The 26343-nt window shown below is 40.9% G+C and overlaps 1 protein-coding gene across 2 annotated transcripts in view; it reads right to left on the bottom strand.

Moving 5' to 3' along the window:
• The window catches only part of KCNB2 (potassium voltage-gated channel subfamily B member 2), a 192147-nt gene extending 167442 nt beyond the window's left edge, over positions 1 to 24705 (bottom strand). Inside the window, exons 1-2 of one of the 2 annotated variants that reach the window (XM_065628009.1) lie at positions 24357 to 24705; positions 8504 to 9188 (exon numbers count right to left, since the gene is read on the bottom strand). In XM_065628009.1, the coding sequence (XP_065484081.1) occupies positions 8504 to 9082 (579 nt within the window). In that variant the 5' untranslated portion in view covers positions 9083 to 9188; positions 24357 to 24705. Of the gene's footprint in view, positions 1 to 8503; positions 9189 to 20179; positions 20245 to 24356 lie in introns of those variants that run through there. The other variant, XM_065628010.1, reaches the window with a different exon arrangement.
• Positions 24706 to 26343: the final 1638 nt, after the last annotated feature.

Raw genomic sequence — 26343 nt, 5'->3', positions numbered from 1 at the left:
CACTGTTGCTCAAAAACACCAGACGGCCTGTCTCAGCTGGGGTACATGGAGTACAGGTGTTCACGCACTCATGATGCCATGACATTCAGGTGGAAAGGACACTGTACACTTAACCAAACAAGTTCAAATGCAGGGCTGTTTTCTGTGTCTCAACGGGTGAAAATCAAATACACTTAAATGAAAATACACTTCTCCCACCTGAAAACCTGGCCTTATTGCATGCCTCCCCAAAGAGAGAGTTACCAAGGCATGTGAAGAGCAGACTGCAGTGGCTTGATAAAAAGACTCTACTGGGATCCTTTTTTGATCTCAAAGCCACTTTGAAACAGCTGTGCCAGCGTCACGTGCTTGTTTTCAATATTCCCTCAAAGGACCTGGGGTTCAGTGCTATGCGTCAAATATTCACGTATCTTCATCAAAGGGAAAACTCATGAATCTGCCATATGTCATGATAAATACCATGCCCTTTTTTTTCTGAAATAACTAACACGTGGAAATCTCTTTGGCTTCCTGGTCACTTGGGAAAAGCTTTTTGCTCTTCTACATCTTGCAACAAAGTCAGAGACTCACAGAAAGGCCATTTTGCAGGTTATCATATAGATTTGTGAAGTTCTCAGCTTTCCCACAGCAAGATGGAGCCTGTTCATCCAGGCAGTAAGTGCAGCCCTTTGCTTCCAACAGCTTTAGTCTGGATAATGCTTCGAATAACATCACCTTCACATAATTTGATTTATTAGTGTATCTCCCTGACATCTGATTGCTTCCAAATATCCTATGTGAGAGAAGACAATGCACTGGCAGCTGCTTATGCACAGAACGGAAATGCAACATTTTTAGGACATATGATCTGCCTCTGGGTGAAGGGAAAGGCACAACACCCTGGTCTCGCCACTCAGGCATGACACAGCTTAAGTGACATGTCACAGCTGAAAATCCAGCTTGCGAGATGCCTCTGACGTTACTGAGGGGCATGCTGTAATGCACAAAACATTACCATCCTAACCAGAAATACCGCAGTACGTATTTTAAAAGATGTATGCAACTGATGCTGGACTGCACTTAGTTTATGGTAACAACTATAAAAATATAGGATATGAGCAGTGGTAAAAAAAGCCTTCATCGTAGAGTTAAATTGCTCCCCTATCCTAAGAAGCATGCATGGGGCTGGGGTAAATTGGAATAATGCTCTCTGTCCATTATGGCAAAGGGCCTGCTTTACAGAATAGCTGTTCTTATGCAGACTGTACGTGCTGGTAACGTGCTGTAATCTCGTATATTCTAAACCCTAGCCTGTTTCTCTGTGTAGTTCTGTGGAAAATGTCACAAGTGCTGGCACAATCTAGTTGTTACTTTAAAACTTTGTTTTGCAAAATGTTACCAATTATTTCCAAATATGGAGAACGGATTTCTCCAATTTTAAATATAATCATTCTCACCTTTTTCCCTCTTAACAAGACTCATCATGAAATCTGCTTAATTTTCTTCATGTATCCATAAAACCAGTCAGCGAAGCCCTTTCTTACAGGTCCAGGAAGGCAGGATGCCTTCCCTCTGTTCATACCATGAATGGGGGATATTCCCTGGTGCCAGCGTTTGAAGCCAGTGATAGACTGTCTGAATATGACTCACTGCATCTTTGCCCCTGGCACTGCTTCCAAAATTTAAGCATCTGACCTACTGAGAATTAAGTGTCAATAATAAACGGGTCATTTCAAAGGACATTTTACTCATTTTATGCCAATAGTAGTTTTTAGTAAGTTATTTTAATAAGTTTACAGCAAAAGCTTTCAGCACACCACACATAAGACGCCAGGGCTGGAGGGAACCTGTATGTAACCGAAGTATTAAACATCTCTGGAGCAAGACAGATCAGATAGGAGCTCTGTTCCCGTGATACTTAGGCTAACCAAAAATGCTGAATCATGTGTTACGTATAAAGAAGGTAAATAATCTTTTAATGACCAACTCGGCAGTGAGCATACACAAGCTCTTAAAACAAAATTGATTAACTACTGCCAGTCTACCATGTTCCATGATACAATAACTATTGAAAAAACAATATATTCACTTGTCTTTCAAGACATTAAAACAGTTTAGTTATTAAATATGAATGACTAGGATCAAATATAATCTCTTTGACTTACAGTCACATTGACTGGCTTTATTGTTCGACACAAAAAAATAACTTCACCTTAAAAGCAAAGAGAGATAATAAGAGTCCTGGTCAGAAACGATGGTGAGATGAAAATACATGTTTATTACCAGTGACCATTCTCTGTGTTTTACCATAATTTAGTTTCAGCAGCCATTTGACTTTGAAGTATTGGGAGTGACAATGCAAATTATAGCTTACTTGGTAGTACATCCTGATAAAGGCTCATAGCAGGATTCCCCAAAAAATAAGTTGAAACCAGAGATCAAACAGAAGTTCAACCCACATATCAGCTAGAAAATACCACTTATCTTCAATGAATGTTATCATGCTCTGAGGTATGCTATATACAATACAAAAACCTGTGGGAATTAAAGTAGCACAAAAGCCATTCCTCACACTTTAAAAAAGAGACAGTCTGATATCTCTGTCATCTCCATCCTTGGTCTACGGTTAGAAGGGAAAGCACATAGAATGTAAGCTTTTGTAGGGAGAAACATTAACAAAACCAGGATGACACAGAACATGTTAATCTAAACGGAGAAAAGGAACAAAGCAAGAAGAGAGTTTTTTTTCATATAACATGACAAAGGATGTAGACATAAGAAAAAGTATTTCTTTCATTTGAACACTTTAATATTCTTAGTGCAAACATTCAGCTGTTGACAGACAGTTTTCTTATGTGTTATAGCTCTTCTTTGCAATACAACCAACCAGCTAAAAGTTCTCCTAAGGTCTTCTGAGCATAGATGGTATGTTCTTCAACCCCAAATGATCCAGTAGTATACCATTAATCAGGTTTCACCTCTGAATGAACACTGTGTGACAATCTAGGAGATAAATTATAAATATTTGCAAAGGAATACTGAAATAACTTACATGACACAGCTTATTCTGAAGTCATAGATCCACTAATTTGCACTTATTGGAAGAGAACTCTAATGTGGCTCTACAAAGTCTAAATACGCATAAGAGTCAGTGTGAATTACATATAAACCAGACTTATTGAAATGTATAATAGGTGCGTCCTATCCTGGGAAGTCATTGGAGCAAGACTGGTCATAATGCACCTGGCAGCTAAATAAATATCAGTGGCCTGAATCTCCTCTTTCATGCACTTTTTTTTCCCCAAAGGAATTTTTTCACCTAGGGGATTAGTTACTGAATGCAGCACACAAACTCCTCATGATTGCCAGTCAGGCTTTGGATAATTATACCTTCTATAATCCACAATCCACTGGTTGGCTGATAAATTGGTGTGCTTTTCATAAAGAAGGAATACTCATGTTACAATCAGTAATGTAAAGCAAAAAAACCAGAAAACAAACGCCAAGAAAAAGAAGTCAACAAAATAAGGACAAATGAGCCATGCAGTGAGACAAACAGAATTAACAGAGAACACTTTCAACCCCATCAGGCTTCACATAACTTTGAAGAAGGTGAACCCCATGCTGCAGAACCACAAAGGCCAATATTTTACCCTTCTGTATATGAACATTAACAGGGGTTATGCAAAAAATCAAGGGCAGAGTATGACTGACTAGTAATTTTTTTAATGACTTATTTATACTACCTTTTATACTTGATCAGTTAATAGTCACACTGAGCTTTAAGGAAATACTCGTGTGAGAAAGAATGACTTGCACAAGAAAGACCTGTAGAATCAATCCCAAGCAATTACTCTCTAGTGATATCCAAAGGGCCAACCTGTGATATGAAATCCCAAATGGAAAATCTAAATCATATTTATTGATAATACTTAAAATACTCTTGTAGATGAAAGGTGATTGAGTCAGTATATTTAGGCAGATATAGGCTCTCCATTTCTCCTAGAAATTCCACTTATTTCTGACCTCACTGACTCTATATTTATACTGGATCATCTGTACTAGAAACATTCCATACTTATTTGAGTCAAATTAGTTTCATCAATATAAAACAAGTGTGAGAAAAGAATCAGGCTCCTAAGATTCGATAAACAAGAACGTAAGGAAGAGCTCCTGCATTAACACTTTGAAAGAAACATTAAATTTATGGGTTCTTTTGATCCACAGTCATTCCAAAGTAAGGCTCCTCTGATTTTAAGTGCACTGCACAGAACAAGATAACAGGAATGTAGTTAAAAAGGCATCAGCTCAGGTTCATCCTTAATATCCCAGTTCAGCAAGGTGCTGAACTGTGATCACCGATGATATCCAGCTGCAGTCAGTTCACATCCACTGAAATCAATTTTCATTCTGGTATCTGTTGAGGGCTTTCATACTACTAATGGTATTCTGTCATGCTACCGTTGCTCAGATCTGCTACTGTGCTAAAGAAACTGCTATAGGTCCAGAAACCATAATAAGAAGACCAAATTATGACTTTTTTTTTTACTTCCCAGCCAAAAACTCCAAGGAAAGACTTTTCATGAGAAAAATGGATGTAGCATGATCCCACTCTGGAAAAGGTCTATTCTGCTTCAAGCCTCTTTGCCATAAAGCTTCAAACTTTTTTTGTTTTGCTTCACTATGCATTTGCAAATCGTGTTTGGTTTGGTGGTTTTTTTCAGATGGAGTTTTCACAAAATACTGGTTATACAATAAGTACATGCCTAGACTAAGGTGTTACTCTGGAATGAAATAATGCCAGAATCTTGCTGAACTCTGCGGCTTGGGGACCAGGCCTTGGGACTTCTCTGGGATGTAGAACACACAACACTGCTTCTCATTTCATACCACTGTGCATGTCTGAAAAGACCAAACTTCTGGAAGTCTGTGTCTTAATCCTACTTAGAAAGCTTATGAGTGAGAACACAGGAAAAAGGAGGCAAATACTGTATTCCTCAGTTAAAACCTCTGAACTCACAGAGATCTTTGCTGAGGTGAGGGCTATGCAACAACTGCTGTGCCTAAAAGATATTAATCGGTGACTGAGATCAGGTGCACGCCTGCATTTACTAAAATTAAAAAAACCTCACATAGTAAAGTGTGCCTGTATTGTGCAACAGTACTTGACTTATAATATTCCTTTTTTACTAGCTAACCATAGTTTTCATTTTTTGCCACACATACTTTTTGCTCTCTCCTATTTAATGTCACAGCACCTGTGAAATACCAGCTGTTCATACACTGTCACCTTGTTGTGTCTCACCTTGCTGTAAGCAAAGTCAGTAGCACCTCTTTGCTGGCCTCAAAAGGAGCAGGATTTGGCCTGAGGTGCCTAATCCAAAGCGGGACTCCCTCTTAATTGAGTAAGCTTTGGATCAGACCTAGAAGAGATCTTAGCAGAATCAAGAAGTGGCAAGACACAGCCACATACTGAAACCACACCTGAGTGTTTATCTCACATTCCTAATCTTTTACGTGAAAGGAATTAAAAGGCAAGCTGTTCCTGTCAACTGCTTGGGTGCTACGCAGGATCTGAATGATTGAACGGCATCTGTAGGGTTTCATCTCTTTCTATAGAAGTTCGAAAAGGAGCAAATACTTGAATTTGAGGCTTCATGGTAATATTTCCTCATTTGGTTCCCAGTTTTCCACTCTCAAAATCCCACCACCTTTTCCACTCCTACAGAGGAAAGAAGGTGGTTCTGCCTCTTATTTCAGGACAAACTAGCAACTTACCACATAATGGAACAAAAGATGAGAAATCTGTTAAGTGATGTTATGCAAATATTCAGATAAAACCTTGCCACAGAACCTAACACAATCTGTGATGGCTCCAGAGCGTTTGGAGGTACATCCAACTGATTCCAGCATATCTTGTTTTACATGCAACTCTGCTTGTTTGCTTATGTTCCTCAAGTCTGAATACGCTAAGAAAATTTTTGCTCTCCTTTATGTCAATCAGCCAAATTTCTGCAGCCATCTTTGAGATGCCGTGCATGTATCTGCCTATAATTTTGGCGCATCTATATATATTTACAGACTGAGGGTTGCTAGAAATATAGTGGCTTCCAGCTGCTAGAATCACAGAAATCACATCAAATGGCATTAATTTAGACAGAAGGCAATCAAAATAATGAAACCTATTGCAACATGTATACAAGTGCAATGGGAAACTCTCTGTAGCAAGAAAGCACAGAACTGTAACATTCAGTCAGACCAGGAGATGAGTAAAAAGGGAAATAAAAAGGGAAAAAATAAATATTTAGATACCTCAGGAAATTAAAGAAATGGCCACATTCATTTGCAAAACCTGAGGAGAAATCTGGCCTGAGTGGCCAAAGGGGGATTTCCTTAAAAGCTCAGAGTTGGCCTAACTACTTTGAAGCAAATCCACGACAGGGCACTGTAATCCATGAGCAGAGTTTAGTCAACTGCAAGCACTCATGCAAGTTTAACCATCCTATGTTTCTGCATTTATCCACCAAGCAAAACAATGATCAAATGCTGACTAGTGTCACCAGCAAAGAACCTAAGAATCACTATCGGAGTTTATCCCCATTCAACTGGTCCACCTTACTGTTGTGTTGACTGCTATCTAGTCTTAGGAAAGCACTAATTAAGCATGTGTCTCAAGCCCTATAGGCAACCAGCTTCTCTTCCGTCTTTAAAAAAAAAATTTTTTTAAAAATTTAATTTAAAAAAAAAACCACTTGGGTTTTCTCTGCCCTCAAATCTGCCTGCAGGGTATGGTGTGGGTTGTAACTGAGGTGACCACCCAGCTCACACCCAAGGTGTCCTGGCCACATTGTGGCTCCAGGAGCTCCTCCCTTCCACCTCCAGGAGGAGGAGAGGTCTCTCGTGCCTTACAGACCACATCAGCCATGTTTCAAGCCATGCAGGACTGAGAAGCTGGTCCCTGAGTCCTGCAGGCTGCGTAGCAGCTGTGTCACAAAAGTGCTGGGGAGGCTGATGGATGCTTGCCTGTACCAGGGGATCGTGGTGTGTAACACGGCCTCTCTGAACCCTTTTTGGCACAACTTATGCCCATCTGCTTTCCCTCTGCTTCTTCTCCTGGAGAGGAACATATGGCCTAGAATATGTATCTCAGAAGCAGGAAATGTATTCATATCATTTTCTAAAATATTCTGAATACCGTTTTTCTTCTCCTATAAGCTTTTATTCTAGTTATGAACCTTGCACTCCAGCATAATAAATATTTTGTTTCTACAAAAGTAAATCAGTCCTTCTTAAACAGTTACGCAGTCCACCGTGAAAAACTAAAATAGAAAAAAAATGTGTATTGCACCTCAATAGTAAGAAGGTGCTGCTGCAAGAAAAGTCTTTGCCAGGGTTCTGTTTTTTGTCCATTCCACCATCATATTTTGAAACTTACCTTAGTCCAATAGTGTTGCATCCAATAACAAATCAATAGAAGAAAACAAAGCCATAGTTAAGCTTAACATGAACATCTATCTAAACACGGAACATTTTTGCTCTGAGCGGTTCAAACTGGAGACAAACTTTCACAATTTTCCTTACATTTAATAGTACCTCACATCACAAAGGGAACAATAAAGTTCCTCAAGAAGCGAGAAAATCTTTCTTTGAAGTAGAAGTACCAACATCTGTGTGTGCAGTCCCGCTTCCCTAGCAAGGGTAAACTTTTTCACTGTATCAGTGAGACTTTTGCCAACTTGCTTGTTTGAAGACAGCAGTACTGGAACAAGGCTTCACCTGAATGTTTCCTCATTTCTGCCTGAATATATACAAATTATACACACATATATATGCATATATGTGTGTATATATATCTTTGCATATAATATATACTTGTTTATATACATATGCATGCACACATACAAAATCATATGTGTGTGTGTATGCTTTAATAATATATGCATATGTATGCTTCCATATTTTAATACTTTTATACAGAACAGTCTAATTCTTGATTGCAAAAATGTAGTATAAGAGAAAACATACTGCAATCCTTGCCCAATATAACACCATGCCAGATAGCGGCTGTTGACACTATTCTTTGACAACCCATCCAGCACAACCTATGAGACGCTGATACCACACCTATGCAACGCCTGTAATAAAACAAGTAGCAATACTGAAATGTATGTTTCTCAAAACCAAATGCTTTTCTAATAAAAAAGCAGGTAGTGCTCTCCGGCCGTATTTTCATTGAAGAGTTTAATGTGAAATCCATTAACAATCATACAGAAGTTTCAGATTATATACAACTAAAGTCAAGTCTAGCAGTTGCCTAAAATCAACTGAAGTCAACAGGATTCCTTTTGCTGATTTCAGTGGGTTTTAGGACAGATTTGAGTGTATTCACTTCATGATATGCAGATTTTCATATGCTTATTTTCTCTAAATATTTAAGTGAAAGTTGTTGATTCATGCATGTCAGATACACGGGTCATGACTCCACTTTCAACTGTCTTTGAATTAAGCGTACTGTTAATCCTACCTTTGCTGCCACAGATGAGTTGGGTTTCTCCAGCAAGTCCCAGAGCTTCTTCCTTTTCTCTGGGCAGCAGGTATTATCAAACTCTTCCCCTTCTCTCTCGCGCATTGTCTCTGCCTCCCTCCTCAGCTCCTCATTCATCTGTTCTTTCTTTTGATGATATCTTGCCTGGCAGCAAGATTCTAAATATATCTCATCAATCCCCCAGTAATCGAGCTCCTGGCCAAAAGAAAGAGCACACATTTCTTCCATCATATGTAGTTTCCCTGTCCTGTAGAAATTCAAAATGGAAGTGAAAGCCCCTGGGTGTCGGTCAAAAAAATATTCATTTTCATTTAGATTATAGTCATCACATACTTCTAGCAGAGATTCATGAGTATTGCAGTCTCTGAGTTTTCCTAATCGTGTCCTTGGAAGTCTGTCCAAAGTCCTCCACAGCACTTCATGGTTGAGTCCACCAACATTTATTTTAACTCTCCGCGAGCAGGCTTTGCTTCTGATGATCTCCACTGGTTCTGGAGGCAGGGAAAGAGTAGACCTTGAAGACTTTTTGTTGATCCCTGGTGGAGCCTTCTCAGCCATTCTGGAAAGGATGCAGTTGTAACACCAGAGTCTTCAGCAGAATGAGCTTGGAGACTACAAATATTTGGACAGAGTCCTCTTCAGATAGACAGCTCCATTCCTGAAGCTAAAAAAGACAGAAAAAATAGAATATTGCAATGTACAATATATTCCCCAATTTCTCTCTGTCTCTCTCCTTCCAAGCTTTCATACGCAGATGAAAATTTAATGATGGTAATTTGCTCTCTCTACAGCGAGACTCTTTTGTGGTAGTGCACAGAACCACTGGAACAACTGGAACAGCAAAGAGCACTATATTCAGGCAAAGGAAAAATTTCTTGGAATTTCTGCATTCATGAAAATGAACTGTGACAGTTTGTACAGAAGACTTGGGTTTTTTTGTTGTTTTGTCAGTGTTATTCTGTTTTGGTTTGGTTTGCTTTTTTAAATCAGTTTCTGATGAAGCCATGTCAGTTTATTCTGATTACTTACCAATCAATTTGTGAGTTGTGTTAATGAAAAGATTGTAGAGATATCCATAAGGAAAAAGTGAGATGGAGGCTAGCTTCCCTTTTATTGAAAAATTCAAATCTACAAGATATGTTCTGAAACTGAATAAAACAATTAGAGCATATGAAAATATCCCATGAAGCCAAACTGCTTCCCTTTCCTCTACTAATCAAATCCTGATCTGCTATATTATTTAATAGCCAAACATTATTCACCAAAAAATTCAATTGCCATCCTGACAAGTCAAATTTTCCAGCACCAAACAGCGCTGATTTCTTTACAAATAGGTCAAAATAATTGTCACTCTTCCGCAGCCAACTGAACAGTAATACATGTTATATAGGCAGGGACTATGCGTACTGTTCCCTGGCTCCTCGGAAAGGCTCTTCTCTGTCCCATTTGTTCACCTGTTAAGTCGCTGCGGGGACATGATTGCATGACAGCAATCAGCAATCTCAGTTTTAATAATCCACAAGTGCATCCTCACTCACTGTGCCTAGTGCTTCAACGCACTCTGAAGTGCAGTTGTTCGTCACCAAATTCGGAATATCATTGTCAAACAGGAAGGAAACCCACCCAATGTCTTTACGACAGTCAGTTATCTGACACAGTGCTTAAACAATAACCTAGCAAGGGTATCATGGCCCACGGGAAGAATATTAAGAATGCTTAGACAAGCTTCTCTTACGAAGTAGGAAAGTCCTTTGTTTTCCCTGAGTTGATATCTCCTCCTCCCATTCTCTGTAAATCAACAATTCAACACTGCTCTTTATTTTGAAGTGAAATAACTCCAGCTTTAAAAAGTCTTTCATGTGAACAAAAATGTCATCCTCTTTGCAGAGTAAGCATGAAGGTTGTGATGGGAGGGATCGTTACCTAAAAATACACCATGGGCAAACAGCAGGGTGGGAGGAGAACTACTCGTACTACAGCACCATGATGGCACAAGAACAAGCAGGTACAAACTCACAATGAAAAATGGTGGAAATTTGAAAGGGAATTAGAAGGTCACGAGGACCAGATTCTCACCAGAGCAGTGAAGATCTAGAACAATCATTTAATAAAAGTATCAGCAAAACCAAAGATTTCAGCATGTCGTCTGACATGCTTATGACAGGGTTGACTATGTTGCTAGTATAAAATTAAGACTATTAGACTTCATTATATCTAAACTTTAAAAGTTCTTCCACCAACAGATAAAGTAATAAAAAGGCTCAGCCATGTGTGATACAGGTATTAACAGACTTGAATGTCCAAAAACATCAGGGAAAAGGAAAATTACACACCAGAGTACTACTTACATTTACTCTTTTTTTTTTTTGGTTGAATGCATAACTAACTCTCTTGTTAACTCCCATACTGGCAACAGCCCAAATCACCACGCTACCAGTTTCCCTGTCAAGCTGAACCTACTTCAAAAATACGAGGGCAAAAATATTCTTCCGCTTCCCATGTTGTTTCCAGCACCACGCTGTGAAGCTGCCTCCTGACCTCTCAGTGCAACCCAGAGCACCTTTGTGCCCATTTACACGAGGGTTTAGGCCTGTAACATTTACCTTCCTTCACAAAAAAGATAATCTGATAACTTCACTTGCGAAGATAAATGTCATAGCAAAATCAAGGCCCTGACATCATTAGGATTACATAATATACATCCCTTTATGCTGTGTTTTGCTTTTTTTTTCTTCTTCACTTTAGGCTGATTTTTTTTCCTCTGGTTTTACCCTCCTCCTCATTACCTTAGATGCAAGGGGATTATGGGGGGACTTCTGAGAAGGATGGGACTTCACATGGGTTTTCACAAGGTCTCCTCACTTAAGCATCTCCTAGTGATCTGTGATGCATTTATCAGTCTTTTGACATAGAGACAACAACATAGACACTAAGAAGTTATGAGAGGGTATTTCTCCACAGAGGAAATATTTACAACCTTTTTTGAAAAAAATCCTTTTAGACTTTAATGCACAATGATGTTTCTCCTTCAAAGGATGCCTTACATAACAGAACACAAGAATTTAAGAAATTCATAGAGAGGTTCTGTCATTCTCCATGAAATCAGTTAAGTCTTCAGGCAATTTCTAGAGAGGTTCACCAGTTTATTCACTACTGAATTTCAGAGATTTCTTTTTTTATTTTTTTTTTTTTAGTTAATATACATTCCCTAATATTAGCAATACCAAGTAAAACACGCTAGAAATCAAGCAGTTGTTTAAATTAATCTTAGGTTAACCATACCCTCATTTGCTTTTCTGATTACAAAACTAAAGATATGCAAGACTATGCATTGTTTTAGCTTTTATGAAGTGTAGTTACCACACAGATTTGTTAAACAATGCAAAATTATAGTGTCACCAAGACTAGTCTAAAGCTGCTAAAACATTTTCTGATTTGTCAGTATACTTATTGGCTGCATCTTCCTACTTGAGGTAACATGGTTTTTTTTCCAAAAAGCTTTGAAAATCCTGGTTAACTGTGGTCATACTGAAGTCAGCAGTGAGACACCATCAGTTTAGTGTTGAGAGGACTGGATCCAAGGTGCTTTGTATGTATGTAGGTACCATGGCATGAACCAGCACTTACGACATGTAGCACTCTGAAAAGGTCAAAAATAAAAAGCATTTTCCCAAATGAAGAATCCTGAAATGTGAGGGCTTTTTTTTGCCTTTTTCTAGAGCTCCTTTCATTGAAATGTATATATAAGCAGTGGACTACCTAGCTTAAAAAAAAAAAGCTTTTAGTTTGCCTCCTAAGTGCCTTTTTTCACACCTTATTGTTTTCTGCTGATAATTTTTTAAATGTCTTCCTGCACAGCTTTCCCAAGCCTGGACTACAGAGTCTGTATTTAAATGGGCCTTTTACAAAACCACAATCAATAGCTTCTACTTTAACTACATAACATCTTTTAACTTTATAATCTACATTAAAAATGTCACACAAAATCACTAGATCTTTCACTATACCAAAATTATGCAAGTGAGGTTACCTTTACAATTCATTTGTGGATTTTAGCTACTGCAATTAACTCTTCAGACACTTCAATTTTTTGTCAAGAAGGCTTAAAATTTTCAGTTTAATTTACTGCCTTAACCTTTGGTCTATGTACAGGTCCACCAACCACTTTTTCCACCATGGGCTAGTGAGAAAGGCGACTGCTCCTCGGCAAGCAGGCAAAGCCAGCCGGCTGCTCGCCAGCACTCCTTAGAGATCAGCAGAGAAAGACACAAATTCTAACCACAGATATAGAACAAGAGCAATTCCAGATAAAAGTGATTTTCTTTCCTTGCAATAATAAAATTACTTCATAGGGAAATACCTGTAATATTGAATAAAGTCTTCCAAACCAAAGCCAATTCTTTGCATTGAATAAAAGTTAAAACTGCAAAGACTACTACTCAAAAAGCTAGGGAAAGCCAGAATGAAGGTTAAGTGTCTTCCCCACACCACATGCATACAGCTTTCAATGGTGTGATTCCCTTCACACCAATCCCTTCTGCATTAAGTGAATGGGCAATTATTAACCTTTTCTTTTCATCTTTCTCATTCAGTATTGGGCATCTGAGGTTATTTAGCATGAGCAAACCCAACTCTACATGCAAAGTGACGAATTTCCCCCAGAGAGCTCTCGCTATCCCACCCAAGTGCCTCCAGGCTATCCAAGAGTTTCCCTTCTCAACATCACTAGGAAGCCACTATTACGATTGCTTTATAATGGAGAAATAAAGATCATAGATGCCTGAAGTATTCAATAATTTTGGCTGCTCAAACTGAGATGGTTGTTTTTTTCAGAGTCCTCAGCATTTTTATCACATTTGATGGGCATGCCTACATGAGCAGATTAAACCCTCAGGTAGAGGAACTCAGTTGCCTGTGCTGTCACATCTCCACAGCATCACGTGGTGTGGCACAATTATGACTCTACTAAATAATTTGCAGGGTTGGCTGGAGAGTCAGAATGCTTCAAGGTCTGCTCCTAAGAAGTGGTTTGTCCACAGCCATCTGCTGTGGAACCTCGGTGAGTTTAACCCCATCACAGAGGGCACCACACCATCTGACCTGAGCAGTGCTGGCCGCTTCCTTCCATGGACCGGCCTGGCTGTACCCTGCATGTGCAAGACCTCATTCCAAACAGACTCACATCCAAGCCACTTTTCATGACTTAGTCATAAACTTTTCTCCCAGTTTTTGCCATACAAATTGCACCAAAGAAGGTAGACATGCTACACAGGCACATTTCACTGTTGGAGCACATCCTCACTGTGCTTTTAAAGCACTGTGAAGAAAAAAAGTATGTGGTTTCTAAGAAAAGTCTGGATCATAAGAGCCTCAGGAAAGGGAAGCAAATTTGCTTTGTTCTGACTTTTAAGAGACAAACTTTTTCCATTTTTGTCAGAAGATGTCCTTTTGTCAAAACTTGTCAAGTTGTTTGCAAGGAAAGATTGTATTTATTTCCTTGCTTTGGAAACAAACGGATTAAGTTTTCAGAATTTGTTGAAAGTCTGTCTTTGATAGTTTTTAAACAAAATCTAGATTTCTGGTTCTAAATGTACTGATGTTTAATTATTTTTAAAGGTTAAGAAAGCTCTGGATCAAAACGAGACATTTCGAATTTATTAAACAAAATCATCTGGGTGATCCCATTCGATATTTTTTTCAGGTCTGGAAAATCTAAGATCAATGCTTTTTCTTTTTTCCAGGTAAAAACACTCACTGAAATCCAGAAAAATCTGAGGAGGTACTAACTGAATTGACTATTAAAAATGACTTATTAAAGTGTGACAAAAATCAGATATGCAGTCTGGAAAAACTAGCTTTAGGTCTTTGTAAGCTAACATCAATGGGAAGTTCAGGCTGGACTTTAGGAAAAGGTTCTTCATTGAGTGGGTGGTTGCTCACCGGAACAGGCTCTCCAGGGAAGTGGTCACAGCACTAAACCTGTCAGAGTTCCGGGATTGTCTGGACAACACTCTTAGTCATATGGTTTAGTTCTTAGTTTTAGGTAGTCCTACAAGGAACAGGGAGTTGGACTAAATTATCCTTATGGGTCCCTTCCAGCTGGAGATATTCTAGGATTCCATGATTCTAAAAAGCCTTATAAAGCCTGTGCCCACCTCAACATCTGACCCTTAGAGCTTATAACCTGGGATACAGTAGGTTAGTCAAGAAAAGATAGAGCAAGTTAGTTGTGACAAGCTAATACATTTCTACTGAGTAAACAAATTTCTAGAGCTCTATATGGCAGTTTGATTGTATGATTCTAATTTTTCTGACTTCTGCTTTGCTGTAATATCTCTGCTACCACATTTCAGCTATCAAACATCTGTTCTTTGTTCCAAAATATTGCAGTTTCTTAATGGTGAGCTGTGGGATCTTTATTAATAGTATTTTCTCTTAATTTCAGTTTTTTAAATAAAGGCTGAGATGATAGCTAAAACTCTGAAGAAAAACACTTCGCTTGAATGAGGTGCTCGTTATTTCCATTTCCCACCTCTATAGAAGTCACATCTCATACAGTTAAGGATTGGCAAGCCGAAGGCAAGAAGTATCAGGAAACATGTCAAAGTATTCCTGAGCATCGTTTGTATGTCTCAGATTCATATCCATGTGCAGGAACACATTCATGCATGCACGGGAGGGAAGTAGCTGAGCTTTGATTGTCCAAACTACCTGTGACAGCATTTGGGCTCAAGTCCTCAGAGCCAAGTGTCTGAAACCCCTTGAAGCCACATGGCCTGAAAGGGTGAAGATGGAGCCTGAGCCTGTCTCTCCTGTGACAGAGCTTCCCTGTGAGCAATGGCTGGCTCATGCCTGGCCTCAACCATGGTCAGAGCCATCACTGGTGAGTGGCAGGGACTGTAAGAGAGCTGGGTCTGTCCATGAGCTAAGACCAAATCACACCTTCAGCCTTGAGAGCTCTGCTTACAGCTATGGATTGGTTGGTCTATGGAAAGTAAGATTTTATTTGTGTATAAGTCCTGCAAAACCAGCTCTTAGGTCATTACATTGGCTAACTGATCTAAAATGATGATTATTTCCATTTCATAACGGACCTCAGGGATGATTTATTTCTGGTATGTGAAAAATTAAATGTTGGCTGCACAAAGTCTCAGAGATCTGCAGGAAACACTCAAAAAAGATGGGGCATTTTACAGACGAACTTTTCAAATTGACTAAATCAGTCTGTCTGCTAACTCCCTGTTCTCACCATCTTGAGCACAGAAGTGTCTTTTAGATGGATGAGCTGAACTTCACCAAAGACCAGCAGACTCAGAGGCTTTATATATTCCTTGGATAAGAAAAGCCAGACAGAAATAGGTAAGGAAACAGAAGACAGAAAAAGAGAGAGAGTATAACTGACAAAACGTTTGCAAAATCTTGCAGTCACACAAGCTTGGCAGTTTTGGCCTGAGTTTTCTAACTATCCTAGCAGCACTCGCAATTACTTACTGGAGCTCTTGCTTATGGGTGGGCTCTAGACTCCACTACAGGTGATGTGGACAACTTTACACCGAAAGGCTGAATGCTCTTGACAGCATTCAGTGTAATTTTACCTCGAGACTCATATGGCACTTAGGACTCAAGTGGCCTTTTTGAGTAGGACCTCACCACAACTCTGGAGCTGAGAGCTGCATTTGGAGCACCCCCTCAGGCTACACTGAGGTCTCAAGAGAGAGATGAACATGGCTTCACAGTCTGTCCCAGCGTTGAAGCAAGATCACCACCCGCCTTTATTCCAGACCATCTCTATTTTTCTGTCTTTCCTCATTAGCAATGCTTTGCTGTTGGTGCCTGTGGCAAGCGTGGCTATATGATCCCTACAAAACAATCCTGATGTGTTCCTGCTTCGTTTACAAAAACAGTCTCATTTCCATTGCAGCCCACGTTGAAGCATCTCTTGTTTAGGATGCAATTGTCTGTGGTGTCTGCACTATACTATTTATGTTTACAATTGGTTGCTAAGGGCTGAGTTATTTCTTTTGCCAAAGATACTGTCTTTCACTGCATATTTAGCCTTCCCTGGAAATTTCAGAGGGGATGATCTGTCACAGCAGAGAGATACAAGGCTAAATGGCAGATAATTTTCTTTAATTTCAGACAACCAGATATTACAGAAATGTGATTATGTAAGTTCCTCATTTCAGGGCTAAATCAGACTACATATTTATGTCCTGGCTAGCATCCTGGATCCACAGTTTTGATTGATGCTTCCATATAATTCTTTGAGAATGTACAGATACTACATACACAGGATACAGTAATAATAGTAAATACATTAATATTAATAAATTAGAGCTTTGAATTGCAATTTATTCATCCACTACTTGATTTTTTTTTCTAATTTCATTGCAGTGCATTAAGATGATGGAGGAGATTGTCAACACATTATTTGTTCTTTGAGGAGACACTATTGCAACCAGCTGTCCTAAAACAATTAGTTTTAGGGCTTTTCTAAACATGTTATCTTGCATAACCTTTCAGTCTTCCACTGCTCCCTAACATCGCTGCCAACTAGCTGAAAGTGCTGAAGAACTTCACAGATGTCTTTTTGTTCTCCTGAACAAAAACTTGCACAGTGTAGTAATGAATTATGATTCTAGGTTTCTAGGCAGGGAGATATTACACAATATATAATATTATACTATATACACAAAGAATGATGTCTGAAGCAATAAGGCACATTGAGAGGGGCCAGATGTTATCCCTCTGAATGAAACTGCATCCAAAACTCTGGCTGTGGCACTTTGTCCAGAATCCTAGTATAATTTTCTAATAGACGATAAGCATACAACCTCACTGTCCTAGATGTACAATTAAGGAAAGCATGGTCATACTCTTAAGTTACTTCTTTGGAAATAAAAACATTTGGGTTCAATTTCTGCCTCTGTCAAAAATTTCCCTTTGAGGCCTTTCTAACTGGACTGTTCGGTGACTCAATAAAGGAAAATGGTAGGCCTAGACCTACCTAGACAACAGACAGGAAGAGACATGGCCAAAGATCTCAGTTTGACATGGGCAGATTTGCTCAAGAGATGCTTGTCTCAACCCAGTGACTCTACCCAGCAGGACTACAGTTTACATTCCCATCTCTGGTGCTTCATAGAAGCACTAAAGCTGGAAGGAATGAAGCAAGGCCTTGATTTTTGGGTGACTCAACTCTGACAACCACATTTGTACAGAGCTGGAAATGTCTTTAAGGTCATAGCATCAGCAAGCCTTCACAAAAAGCTTTTATCATTAAAAATTAAGGCAAATTTTGTCCTAGGTTTGATTCTAGAGAATCCAGCCCTTCAATATTTTGATGTCTTAAATGATGGAGTGCCTAAAAAAAACCCCCCAACTTACTACTATAAATTGTCGCATGGGGCCTACAACAACCTGTCATCTTATTTTGCCCATCCAAGAAAAGCAGTCACTCAGAAAGCATAAGACTTTGCTTCTGAACCTTGTCTAACATGTTTTGGTTCCACATCCCAAACAAAGGTACAGCTGGTTTGGATAAGGGAGTGTCGTTCTTGAAACCCCAGTTTAACACCATAGAGAAGAAGCTACACGTCATTTTCTTACTGATTTTTAGTCCTGCCACGAGTGGAGACAGCATAAGTTTTGGAAAGCATTATGCCATGCCTAAAGGCAGCTGATACAAGGAGTGCTGATATTTTTGACCCCCAAATTGATCTGACAATAGAAACAAGTGAGGACTCGCTATCATGCACAACCCCATGCTACTATTGCTGTAATTCTAAAATCAAGGCAGGCTAAAAGGAAAAGTTTTATAAAACTGCCAGTATAAATAAATTTATTTATCTCTATCAAACCAAAATGTATTTTTTAAAGCCACAGCATCCTCTTAAAAATGTGCTTCATCAGAGCCATTAGTTCAGGGTTTCTAATATTAAACATGCAAAACCTAAGTTCAAAGAAAGGTATGGGAACCTCTAAGGCAGGATCAACATGATACTTTACGGTCAGAAAGAAGATATCCTGAACTCCAAGCCTAGTGCATAGTCAGGATCAAAAGGGACACAAAATACCCACATGATATTCTAAGGCTGGAAACCTCCTCTTACAAGAGACACATAAAACATAGCCCTTCAAAAGAACTGAACAAAGTCCACTCATTTCAAAATGCACCTTAAGGTGATGGTAGCAATCTGCTGATGTAATTGCCTGGTCATTGAACATTCATCTAGGGACCATGTTCATCCCTGGGGACTCAAACCTCTGGTTTATACTTGGTAAGCTGCTACTGCTACCAGTAGTCCCCAGGACGGCTGCAGGGATGGAGACCACCCTCCCTGTTCCTAGTGAGCAAGAATGAGGCAGCCTGTGCTCAAAGGGCAACAGGCATGAGTCTGTAGCTGGAGGGGCATGAGCAATCCTTTAGTTGGGGGGAATCTTGGACTGACAAGAGGTAAGATATTTGTTTGCATCATGTTAATATAAGAAAGGCTTAAAAGCTTGATTTCCTACTTCTGGGTAAGTACCCTAACCACAAGGCTACTGAACAAAAGCCAAACATTTTTGCTTCTACTAGGTGATCCATAAATATGTCCTCATTTTCAGAGCAGCCTAGCATTCTCATCCCTTCTTTAGTTCAAGGGGAGCAGAAGATACGAGCACTGCTAGTACTACTTTAATGGAATGCCTAAATAGGGACTAAAGCAACTACCGGTAGCCAGGCTACTCCTGAATATAAATGCAAGCACACGGCCTACCCAGTTCAGAAGTCTGCTCTATATCAGCAATAATGAGAATGAAGAAAGCATGAGATGGAAATACTCTAGAAGGCAAGACCTTCTAGAAGGCACCACTGTCAAGGTAGATCAACTTTGTGTGCTATTAATCTCAGCAACCACTGGATGAGCATGTACAACAGTGTCATTCATAGCTTTGTGATTTCAAGGCTAATTAGGCCAGTTCACTGCTTTGAGTCTGCTTAAATACATTAGCAGGTTTCTTCTAGCTGCTGCAGCCTGCCAGCATTTTCTGCTCAAACTGTCCCAGGATCTCTCTGATATATTCAAATTTACACTAAACGTACGACCATAAATTATAGCAGGATTATTCAGTTGTCTGAGAGTATATCCAGCTGAGATGGGGTCATCAACCTTGTAGGGAAACCAAAACCTCACACTTAAACAGCAAAAGACACAACCGAAAGCTCTGTAGAAAGCAGCACTGTGGCCTCATTTTGAGTTGTTGAGTTTGGTTGTAATTTTTATCTCTATATATTGAAAACACAGCTAATTTTCTAAAAGTTAAGTATTGATGAGGTACTGTGAAAAACTATTTTATGAACTGCCTTGAGATGTCTTATTAATGCTCTGAGGCAAATTTATTCTCTATTTGGACTGTACTGTCATAATTGATTTCTATTTCTTAACTTGTTAGGCAATCAGGGAGAAGCTCATCTCCAGTGTCATCAAAGAAGATTACATTTGAGAGCTTTGTTCAGTTAATTATCAGCACAGCTTTGCATTCGTTTCCTTGTTGTACGGTTTTACCTAAAGAGCTGATGTTTATTTCCTAACAAGCTAATATCCGAGTATAATGGCAGCATGAAGGATACCCTTCAATAGCAAACACGACTTCCCAGGGAAAAGCACTGACCAGCGTGGAGGCTTCTCCTGCATCATGTGCTGGTGCTGTGGTAACAGAGCTGCTCAGCCCCTTCATCCAGGCTTGGACTGTATCTGCCCTCGCACAATTTCAATGTACCATGGTCCCCCTGTCATGGTATTATGAGAGGTAAATTGGTAGATTGCCATTGTTCCTTGTAAAGACCACAATTGCTGCTTATCACAGCCTACTCCTAAATACTCAGAGCTGCATTATGCCAGCGTGATGTATATTATTTATTAGCAAATAGATTGTTGGTTCTGACTCTCTTGCTGCTGCCAGCAGTGATGCTACTGACTACTCTTTATAGTCATCCGGTGGAGGAATGGGGCTGTATAGAAGCCAGACACCTAAGTCACAGCTGATCTGCCATTACAGCTAAATATAGATTTCCTGCATTAGAAACAAATAAATTAAAAACGCCACAGATTTCAGCAGCCCAAGACTTTTCCATGTTCATGCAGTCATCATAAACCATGAACAAGTACATTCAAAATAATATTCATTATTTACTGATTATGCAGTTAACATCATCATACTTTCCATAATGGTGAAAAAAAGTAACTGCTCAGTTTAAAAACTCCTCAGTTTACTCCAGCCCTCCAGCCTTGGAATAAAGCGATGTATTGTACAGTAAACAAGTAAAACTCCAGGAGGATGTCGATGTGCGACTTGCACTGAAGTTTCTGCATGTGCCATAATGAGCACCAGGAAGGAAAAAAAGCAGAATAACCTTTGCAGCCCTGCCAGCTTTCATGGAGAAACAGACAGTTTTAAGCTTAATAGATTATAAATAACTTGATGCATATTATATCTAACGCTTTTATGGTATTTAGTGATCTGGGAAGCTATACTGGGACCATCTTTATGCCTTTAGCTAACCAAGATAAGAAACATCCAAGTCCTTTTCAATAAAAATTGAGTTGTTCAGCTTCTCTGTTCACTTTTTATATTTAATCATATGATCTAACATATATGCATTTTATTTTGATTGAATTTGAGTGCCACTAAGCAATCTATTTATTATAGCATGGAATACGATATCTAAAACTGTGTAAAACTCAAGAAAAAATCAAAATAATCAAACTCCAAATCCTTTCCACATAGACAGAGAATTATAGATAAATAAACATAGGAAGCTATGGGATTGCACAAAAATCTACATTTACAATAGGAAAAAAATCTAGTCTATAATGTCCCAAGCAATTTATTCTCACAGTATCATATAGAACACTGTTGTACATTTTAGCTATCTCTGCGATTAAAAATTGGAAAGTTTATTTTGATTTACAGTTAAAATTATCATTAGGAAGTAGACACTAATTTCTAAATGTGAGTTAAAACAACATGTCACAAATATTTATTATAAAATCCAAGAAACTAATTACCCAATGCCACTACCTCAGCCATAACCATAAAAGAAGGATGCCAGTTACTTATGAGAAATCAAAAATATTTTCTCTTGGAGTGCCCACATCCTGATAAGAGTAGAAACAGGAAAACCCAACAAAGTAAACAACAGCCTGTTTTTATCTTGCATCCAAGTTTATAATATTCTGATGCCAATTAGGTAAAAAAACTTATTTATAAAACTGAAAAAATCTCCCATAGCAATACTACAGAAAAAGAGAAAGTCATTTCAGAGGCGATCATTATTTAACTCCAAGAGCTGTGAGCATGCTGTTGCTGGGTCAGAAGGTATTACACAATACCATTATGAGTTAACAGAAATGAGTCCTGAAAATATAAAAAAAAATCATTTTTAGAAGGCACGTATGTCTACTGTGATGAAGCTGAAGTGTCTCACAACTTCAACTTTCCGACTCCCGGCTTTCCCTCCTGGGCTCTGCTTGTCGGAGCAGCATGTCTGTACTCTGGAAGAGCTGACATGGTCAGAGGGGTCTGCAGGGGGATCCCACAGCTCAGCAGTGCTCCCATTCACTGCCCCATTCACCAGATACCTCACCTCTCACTCACTAAGTCTCCCTTCCATGCCGACTTGAGACCAGACAGCCCCTCCTCAGCATGCTGTTTATATAAGAACAACAGAGTAACACACTGTCTGAAATGTCCTCCAGCAGGTAGCTTTAAATATAGTAGCACCATGAAAAATATTTTACCTGGGCATGTAGTGACATGAAGCTCAAGGAAGCCACATAAGATTAAGATTTTCCTCTAAAAGTCACAGTACCAAGCTCTTTGGCAAAATCCCAAATGTTGGCAAGAAAGCTCTTGCGAATCTCGACTCTTCGCCTCGCCTTGAATGGCAAGGCAGAATTTACTGATTAACTTGCACTTAGAAGAAAAGGCCAAGCATGAATAAATAAATACATATGATATAGCATCGTTACAGCAACGGGACATTTCAAAATCCTGAAGCCAATGGAAATGCTCAGACTGAAGCATGCTGCTCCAAACAGCACTTCTCTCTCATTTTGATTTTGCTGTCCGTATATGTCTGAATGAGGCCAATCTGCTGAGTCCCAGTGACAGCGACCAGCTGAGAAAGGAGGTGAGAGCAGTTCAAATGCTGTTGTAAGCACAGCCTGTGAAAGCATCATTTAAAAAAAATAAAAAAATAAAAACCACCGCCAACAAGACATCTGTAAGTTCCAATACAGCTGAGCTAAGAGCTGGTTTATCAGTTGTTGTTTGGATGGAAAAGACAGTGGCGTTAAGAGCCAGCAACAAACTTTTTTTGTACTCTCTGGCAAAGATTTACAGAGCTTTGATAGTATATCTCAGGTGATCAGGGAGCAAACAAATCTCACTAGCAGCATGTAATGAACCTGCTCCCCTGAAAGTTTCTAGTAAAACTCCCTGGGAGGAGGATCATGCTCCAGGCTTGGTAGGACGTTTAGTTTCTCAGAGCTTTTCCACCTCTGAGGCTCAGCGCTAGCTCTGCAGTAACTTGGATACCTCTCACCAGCTGACCAAACTTCAACTCTTAGTGGTTTTAAAGCAAAACCTCACTAGACAGGCTTTTCCCACTCCCAAGCCTGTTCAGCCTCGCTGCTGTTCTTCCTCTTCTAAACCAATTCTGGCAGCTCTTCAGAGCCATGGCATGGGGTCACTGAAATCCTTCACTTAGGTGTCCTTTTAATAGCAAGGTCTTCATGACTGAGTGTTTGCAAAGGAATGTTGCCTCCACCTGATGCTATTGACACTTCCTTTTTTACGCAAACATTTAAAAAGTGACAATTTTGGCAGTGATGATAGAGGTAGTCTCATCTGCAATGAATTAAAATGTCCAAGAAACTGCAAATATACTGCTTATTTATATTTTAATCATTATGTAACTTGAGTTGAATGAAGTCCAAGACCTGCTATAAATATGGACAGTACATACATAGGGTATAAACAAAGGTCTGCCTTCACCCAGGCAGTGAAATTCTGATTAAAGAAACATACTGAACGGTTTGTGGAAATCTTGCAGTGAACATGCCTGTTTATAAATACACTTAGGTTTTTAAATCTAGGCGACTGACAGCATGCTACTTATCTACAGAAAACATACATGCCAGTAGACGTTAGACTAGCACGATGCTACAGTTTTTCTTCTTCGATAGAGAGGATTCTTCAATCCCGGGTACACGGGGTAATACAAATGACAGCTCTCTACCGAGAACGCTGAGGTTTTGTATCATCAGGTTCCCACAAGCGCTATTAGAGCATCGGAAACAAATGACGAGCCTTTATTTTTAAAGCTCACCCACGGCAGGAGGTAGAATACTACGAAATTTAGCAGCTCTGAAGGAACAAAAATACAAGCCACGGTTTCCAAAGCGCTCCAGCATGAGGGCTGCATTATTCTCCTTCAAACTGATCCAGGCATCCGGAGAGACAACCCAGTGTCGGTCCAAGCCCGGCGAGCATGCCCCCTCTCCCGAGGGGCGCTCCCCGCCGGGGCCGCCGCTGCGCAGCGAAGCGCGCCCGGGGCACCCCGGGGCTCCCCGCGGGAGAACCGCGCTCCCGTCCGAGCCGGGCGCCCCGGAGCCCGCCGGGGGCCAGCCGGCAGCTTTCGCCTCCCTTGCAACTCCCATCAGTGTCACCGGCATGGATGACTCGGTCTTTAAATATACATATATATATGCATATATACATATATACATATACGAATAAAAACAAAAGGCAGCCCTCGGCGGAGGAGAGATGCCGATCCACTTACCTTGCTCCGCGGGCGCCCGGGGCACCGCCGGGGGCTGGGGGAGGGATTCCCCGGCGCTGGCAGGGGCTGCTCGGGCTTCCCCGGGCACTGCGCGGCCGCCAAAGCCACGGCGAGAGGTTTGTTTTGGTTGCTCCTTCCCGGGGAGGGTTTTGCTCTACATTCCCGGCACCACATCACCGCCCCCCCGGCACGGAGAGGACTGGGGGTGGAAAAACCACGACAAAGGCATCTCCCTCCTACCCCCGGAGATGAAAAGCCGCCGAACAAGCGGCGCGGCGAGCGGCTGGGGTGGCGGGCGGAGTGCGGGCCGGAGGGGGGGAACGAGGGGGGGGATAAAAGCCGAGCCCGCGCTGCCCTCGCCCCGCTGTAATCCGCGGCTGCATGCGAGCTGCCGGCTGCCGGCGCGGCCGCCCGTGTCTGCGGCTGTGCGCGGCGGCGGCGGGGGGGGGACACGGCCGCTCCCGGCCGGGGTGCGCGGGGCTCCCCCCGCCTCCCCCGCGCCGCCCCCGCCGCCCCCCGCCCGGCTGCGCGCACAGCCGCGCAGCGCACACGCACGCACCTCGCACGGCCCCCCAGGAAGGGGTGCACACCATCGCCCCGGCATTAAACCCAGGCGGGGGATGTACACACACGCACACACACACACACACACAGACACGCTATAACGATGCCACAGGCGGTCGATGCACACACACCCCCAACACACGCATGTACACGCACTCCCTACACCAACCCCCTCCCCCCAGGCAGGGGATCCCCCTCTCAGAGGAGGGTGCCCCCACATTAACACTTCCACACAGGGAATGAGCACACCCCTCACACTCTCCGCACACCTCCCGCCCCAAGCACACCTCCCTCCCAGACAGCGAACGTACACACACATACACCCCTCCGTACACTACCCTCTCTCACACACCTACACACACACACCTACACACATGCCGCCTTCCCCCGGTCAGTACACCCACAGCCCCATCCTTCCCCTCCTGTCCCCTTCCCCAGCCCAGGCAGGGCTCGGGCACACAACACACGGCACAGGGGTGTTCCACAACACACCACACAGGGGTGTTCCCCAAGTCCGACTGACAACCTGACAGCCCCACACCAGCCTGGCTGTTGGCCTGCTGGGGGCCTGTTGAGGGACAAACCCCACGGCAGAGGTGTGGTGTCTGGGGAGTCGGCACCCTTGACAGTGTGGGAACTCACACACTTTTGCGATCAAGTCTTGATGGAGTAGCAGGCTGAGATCAAGACTTCTGCTATTCCTGCTGCCTCTTCCTCTCTCCCATAGGGTTTAATAGTTCTTCTTTATTACTTTTTTATGGAAAGTCCTTTACCATTCTCAATAAGGGGAAGAAGTCTCTCTCCCTCATTCAGTGATGCCCCTCTATATTTTAGGTATTGGATTAGAAAGTTGTTCTCCTTTTCAAGCTCTCCTCTCAGGTTTCCTAACAGTTCCTCTGTAGCTTTGCCCTCTGTATTGTGTTGCTCAGGCTTCATCTCCTCCTATAGCTCTGAGATTCTGCCTTCAGTGTTGCACATTTCACTGTGGGATGAAGGCTTTCCAACAGAACATTTATTAGCTTCCTTTTTTTTTTTTTTTTTTTAAAAAAAAATTCAAAGGCCTCCTAGTTGTTTTTAAAGCCATCCAAGAAACATATTGGGCAGTATTGCCACCATGATTTCAATTACAACCAACTAAAAATTAGGTTAAACTTTAAATGCTCATTTACTGTGTTGATTTCCCTGGTTTTATTTACTTCCTTGCCCACTGGCTTGGGAACATATAGATGTGTGATTTTTAAAAAAGATCAACCATCATCTCCCAGCCTACCTTACCTTCCAAAGTTTTCTGAGTGAGTACCACACCAGTGGAAGTCCTAAGTGGTGCTTGATTTCAAGGTTAGTTTTCTATGGAAATAATGATTTATGTTGAAAACTCCAGCAGAATGCATTTTGTCTGAAATCTGAGTATCTGTAACATAGA

Source organism: Caloenas nicobarica, chromosome 2 (genome assembly GCF_036013445.1).
Source record: "Caloenas nicobarica isolate bCalNic1 chromosome 2, bCalNic1.hap1, whole genome shotgun sequence".
Classification (NCBI taxonomy): domain Eukaryota; kingdom Metazoa; phylum Chordata; class Aves; order Columbiformes; family Columbidae; genus Caloenas; species Caloenas nicobarica.
The sequence above is the reverse complement of the archived record's forward strand: the minus strand, read 5'-3'. Positions and strand labels throughout refer to the sequence as shown.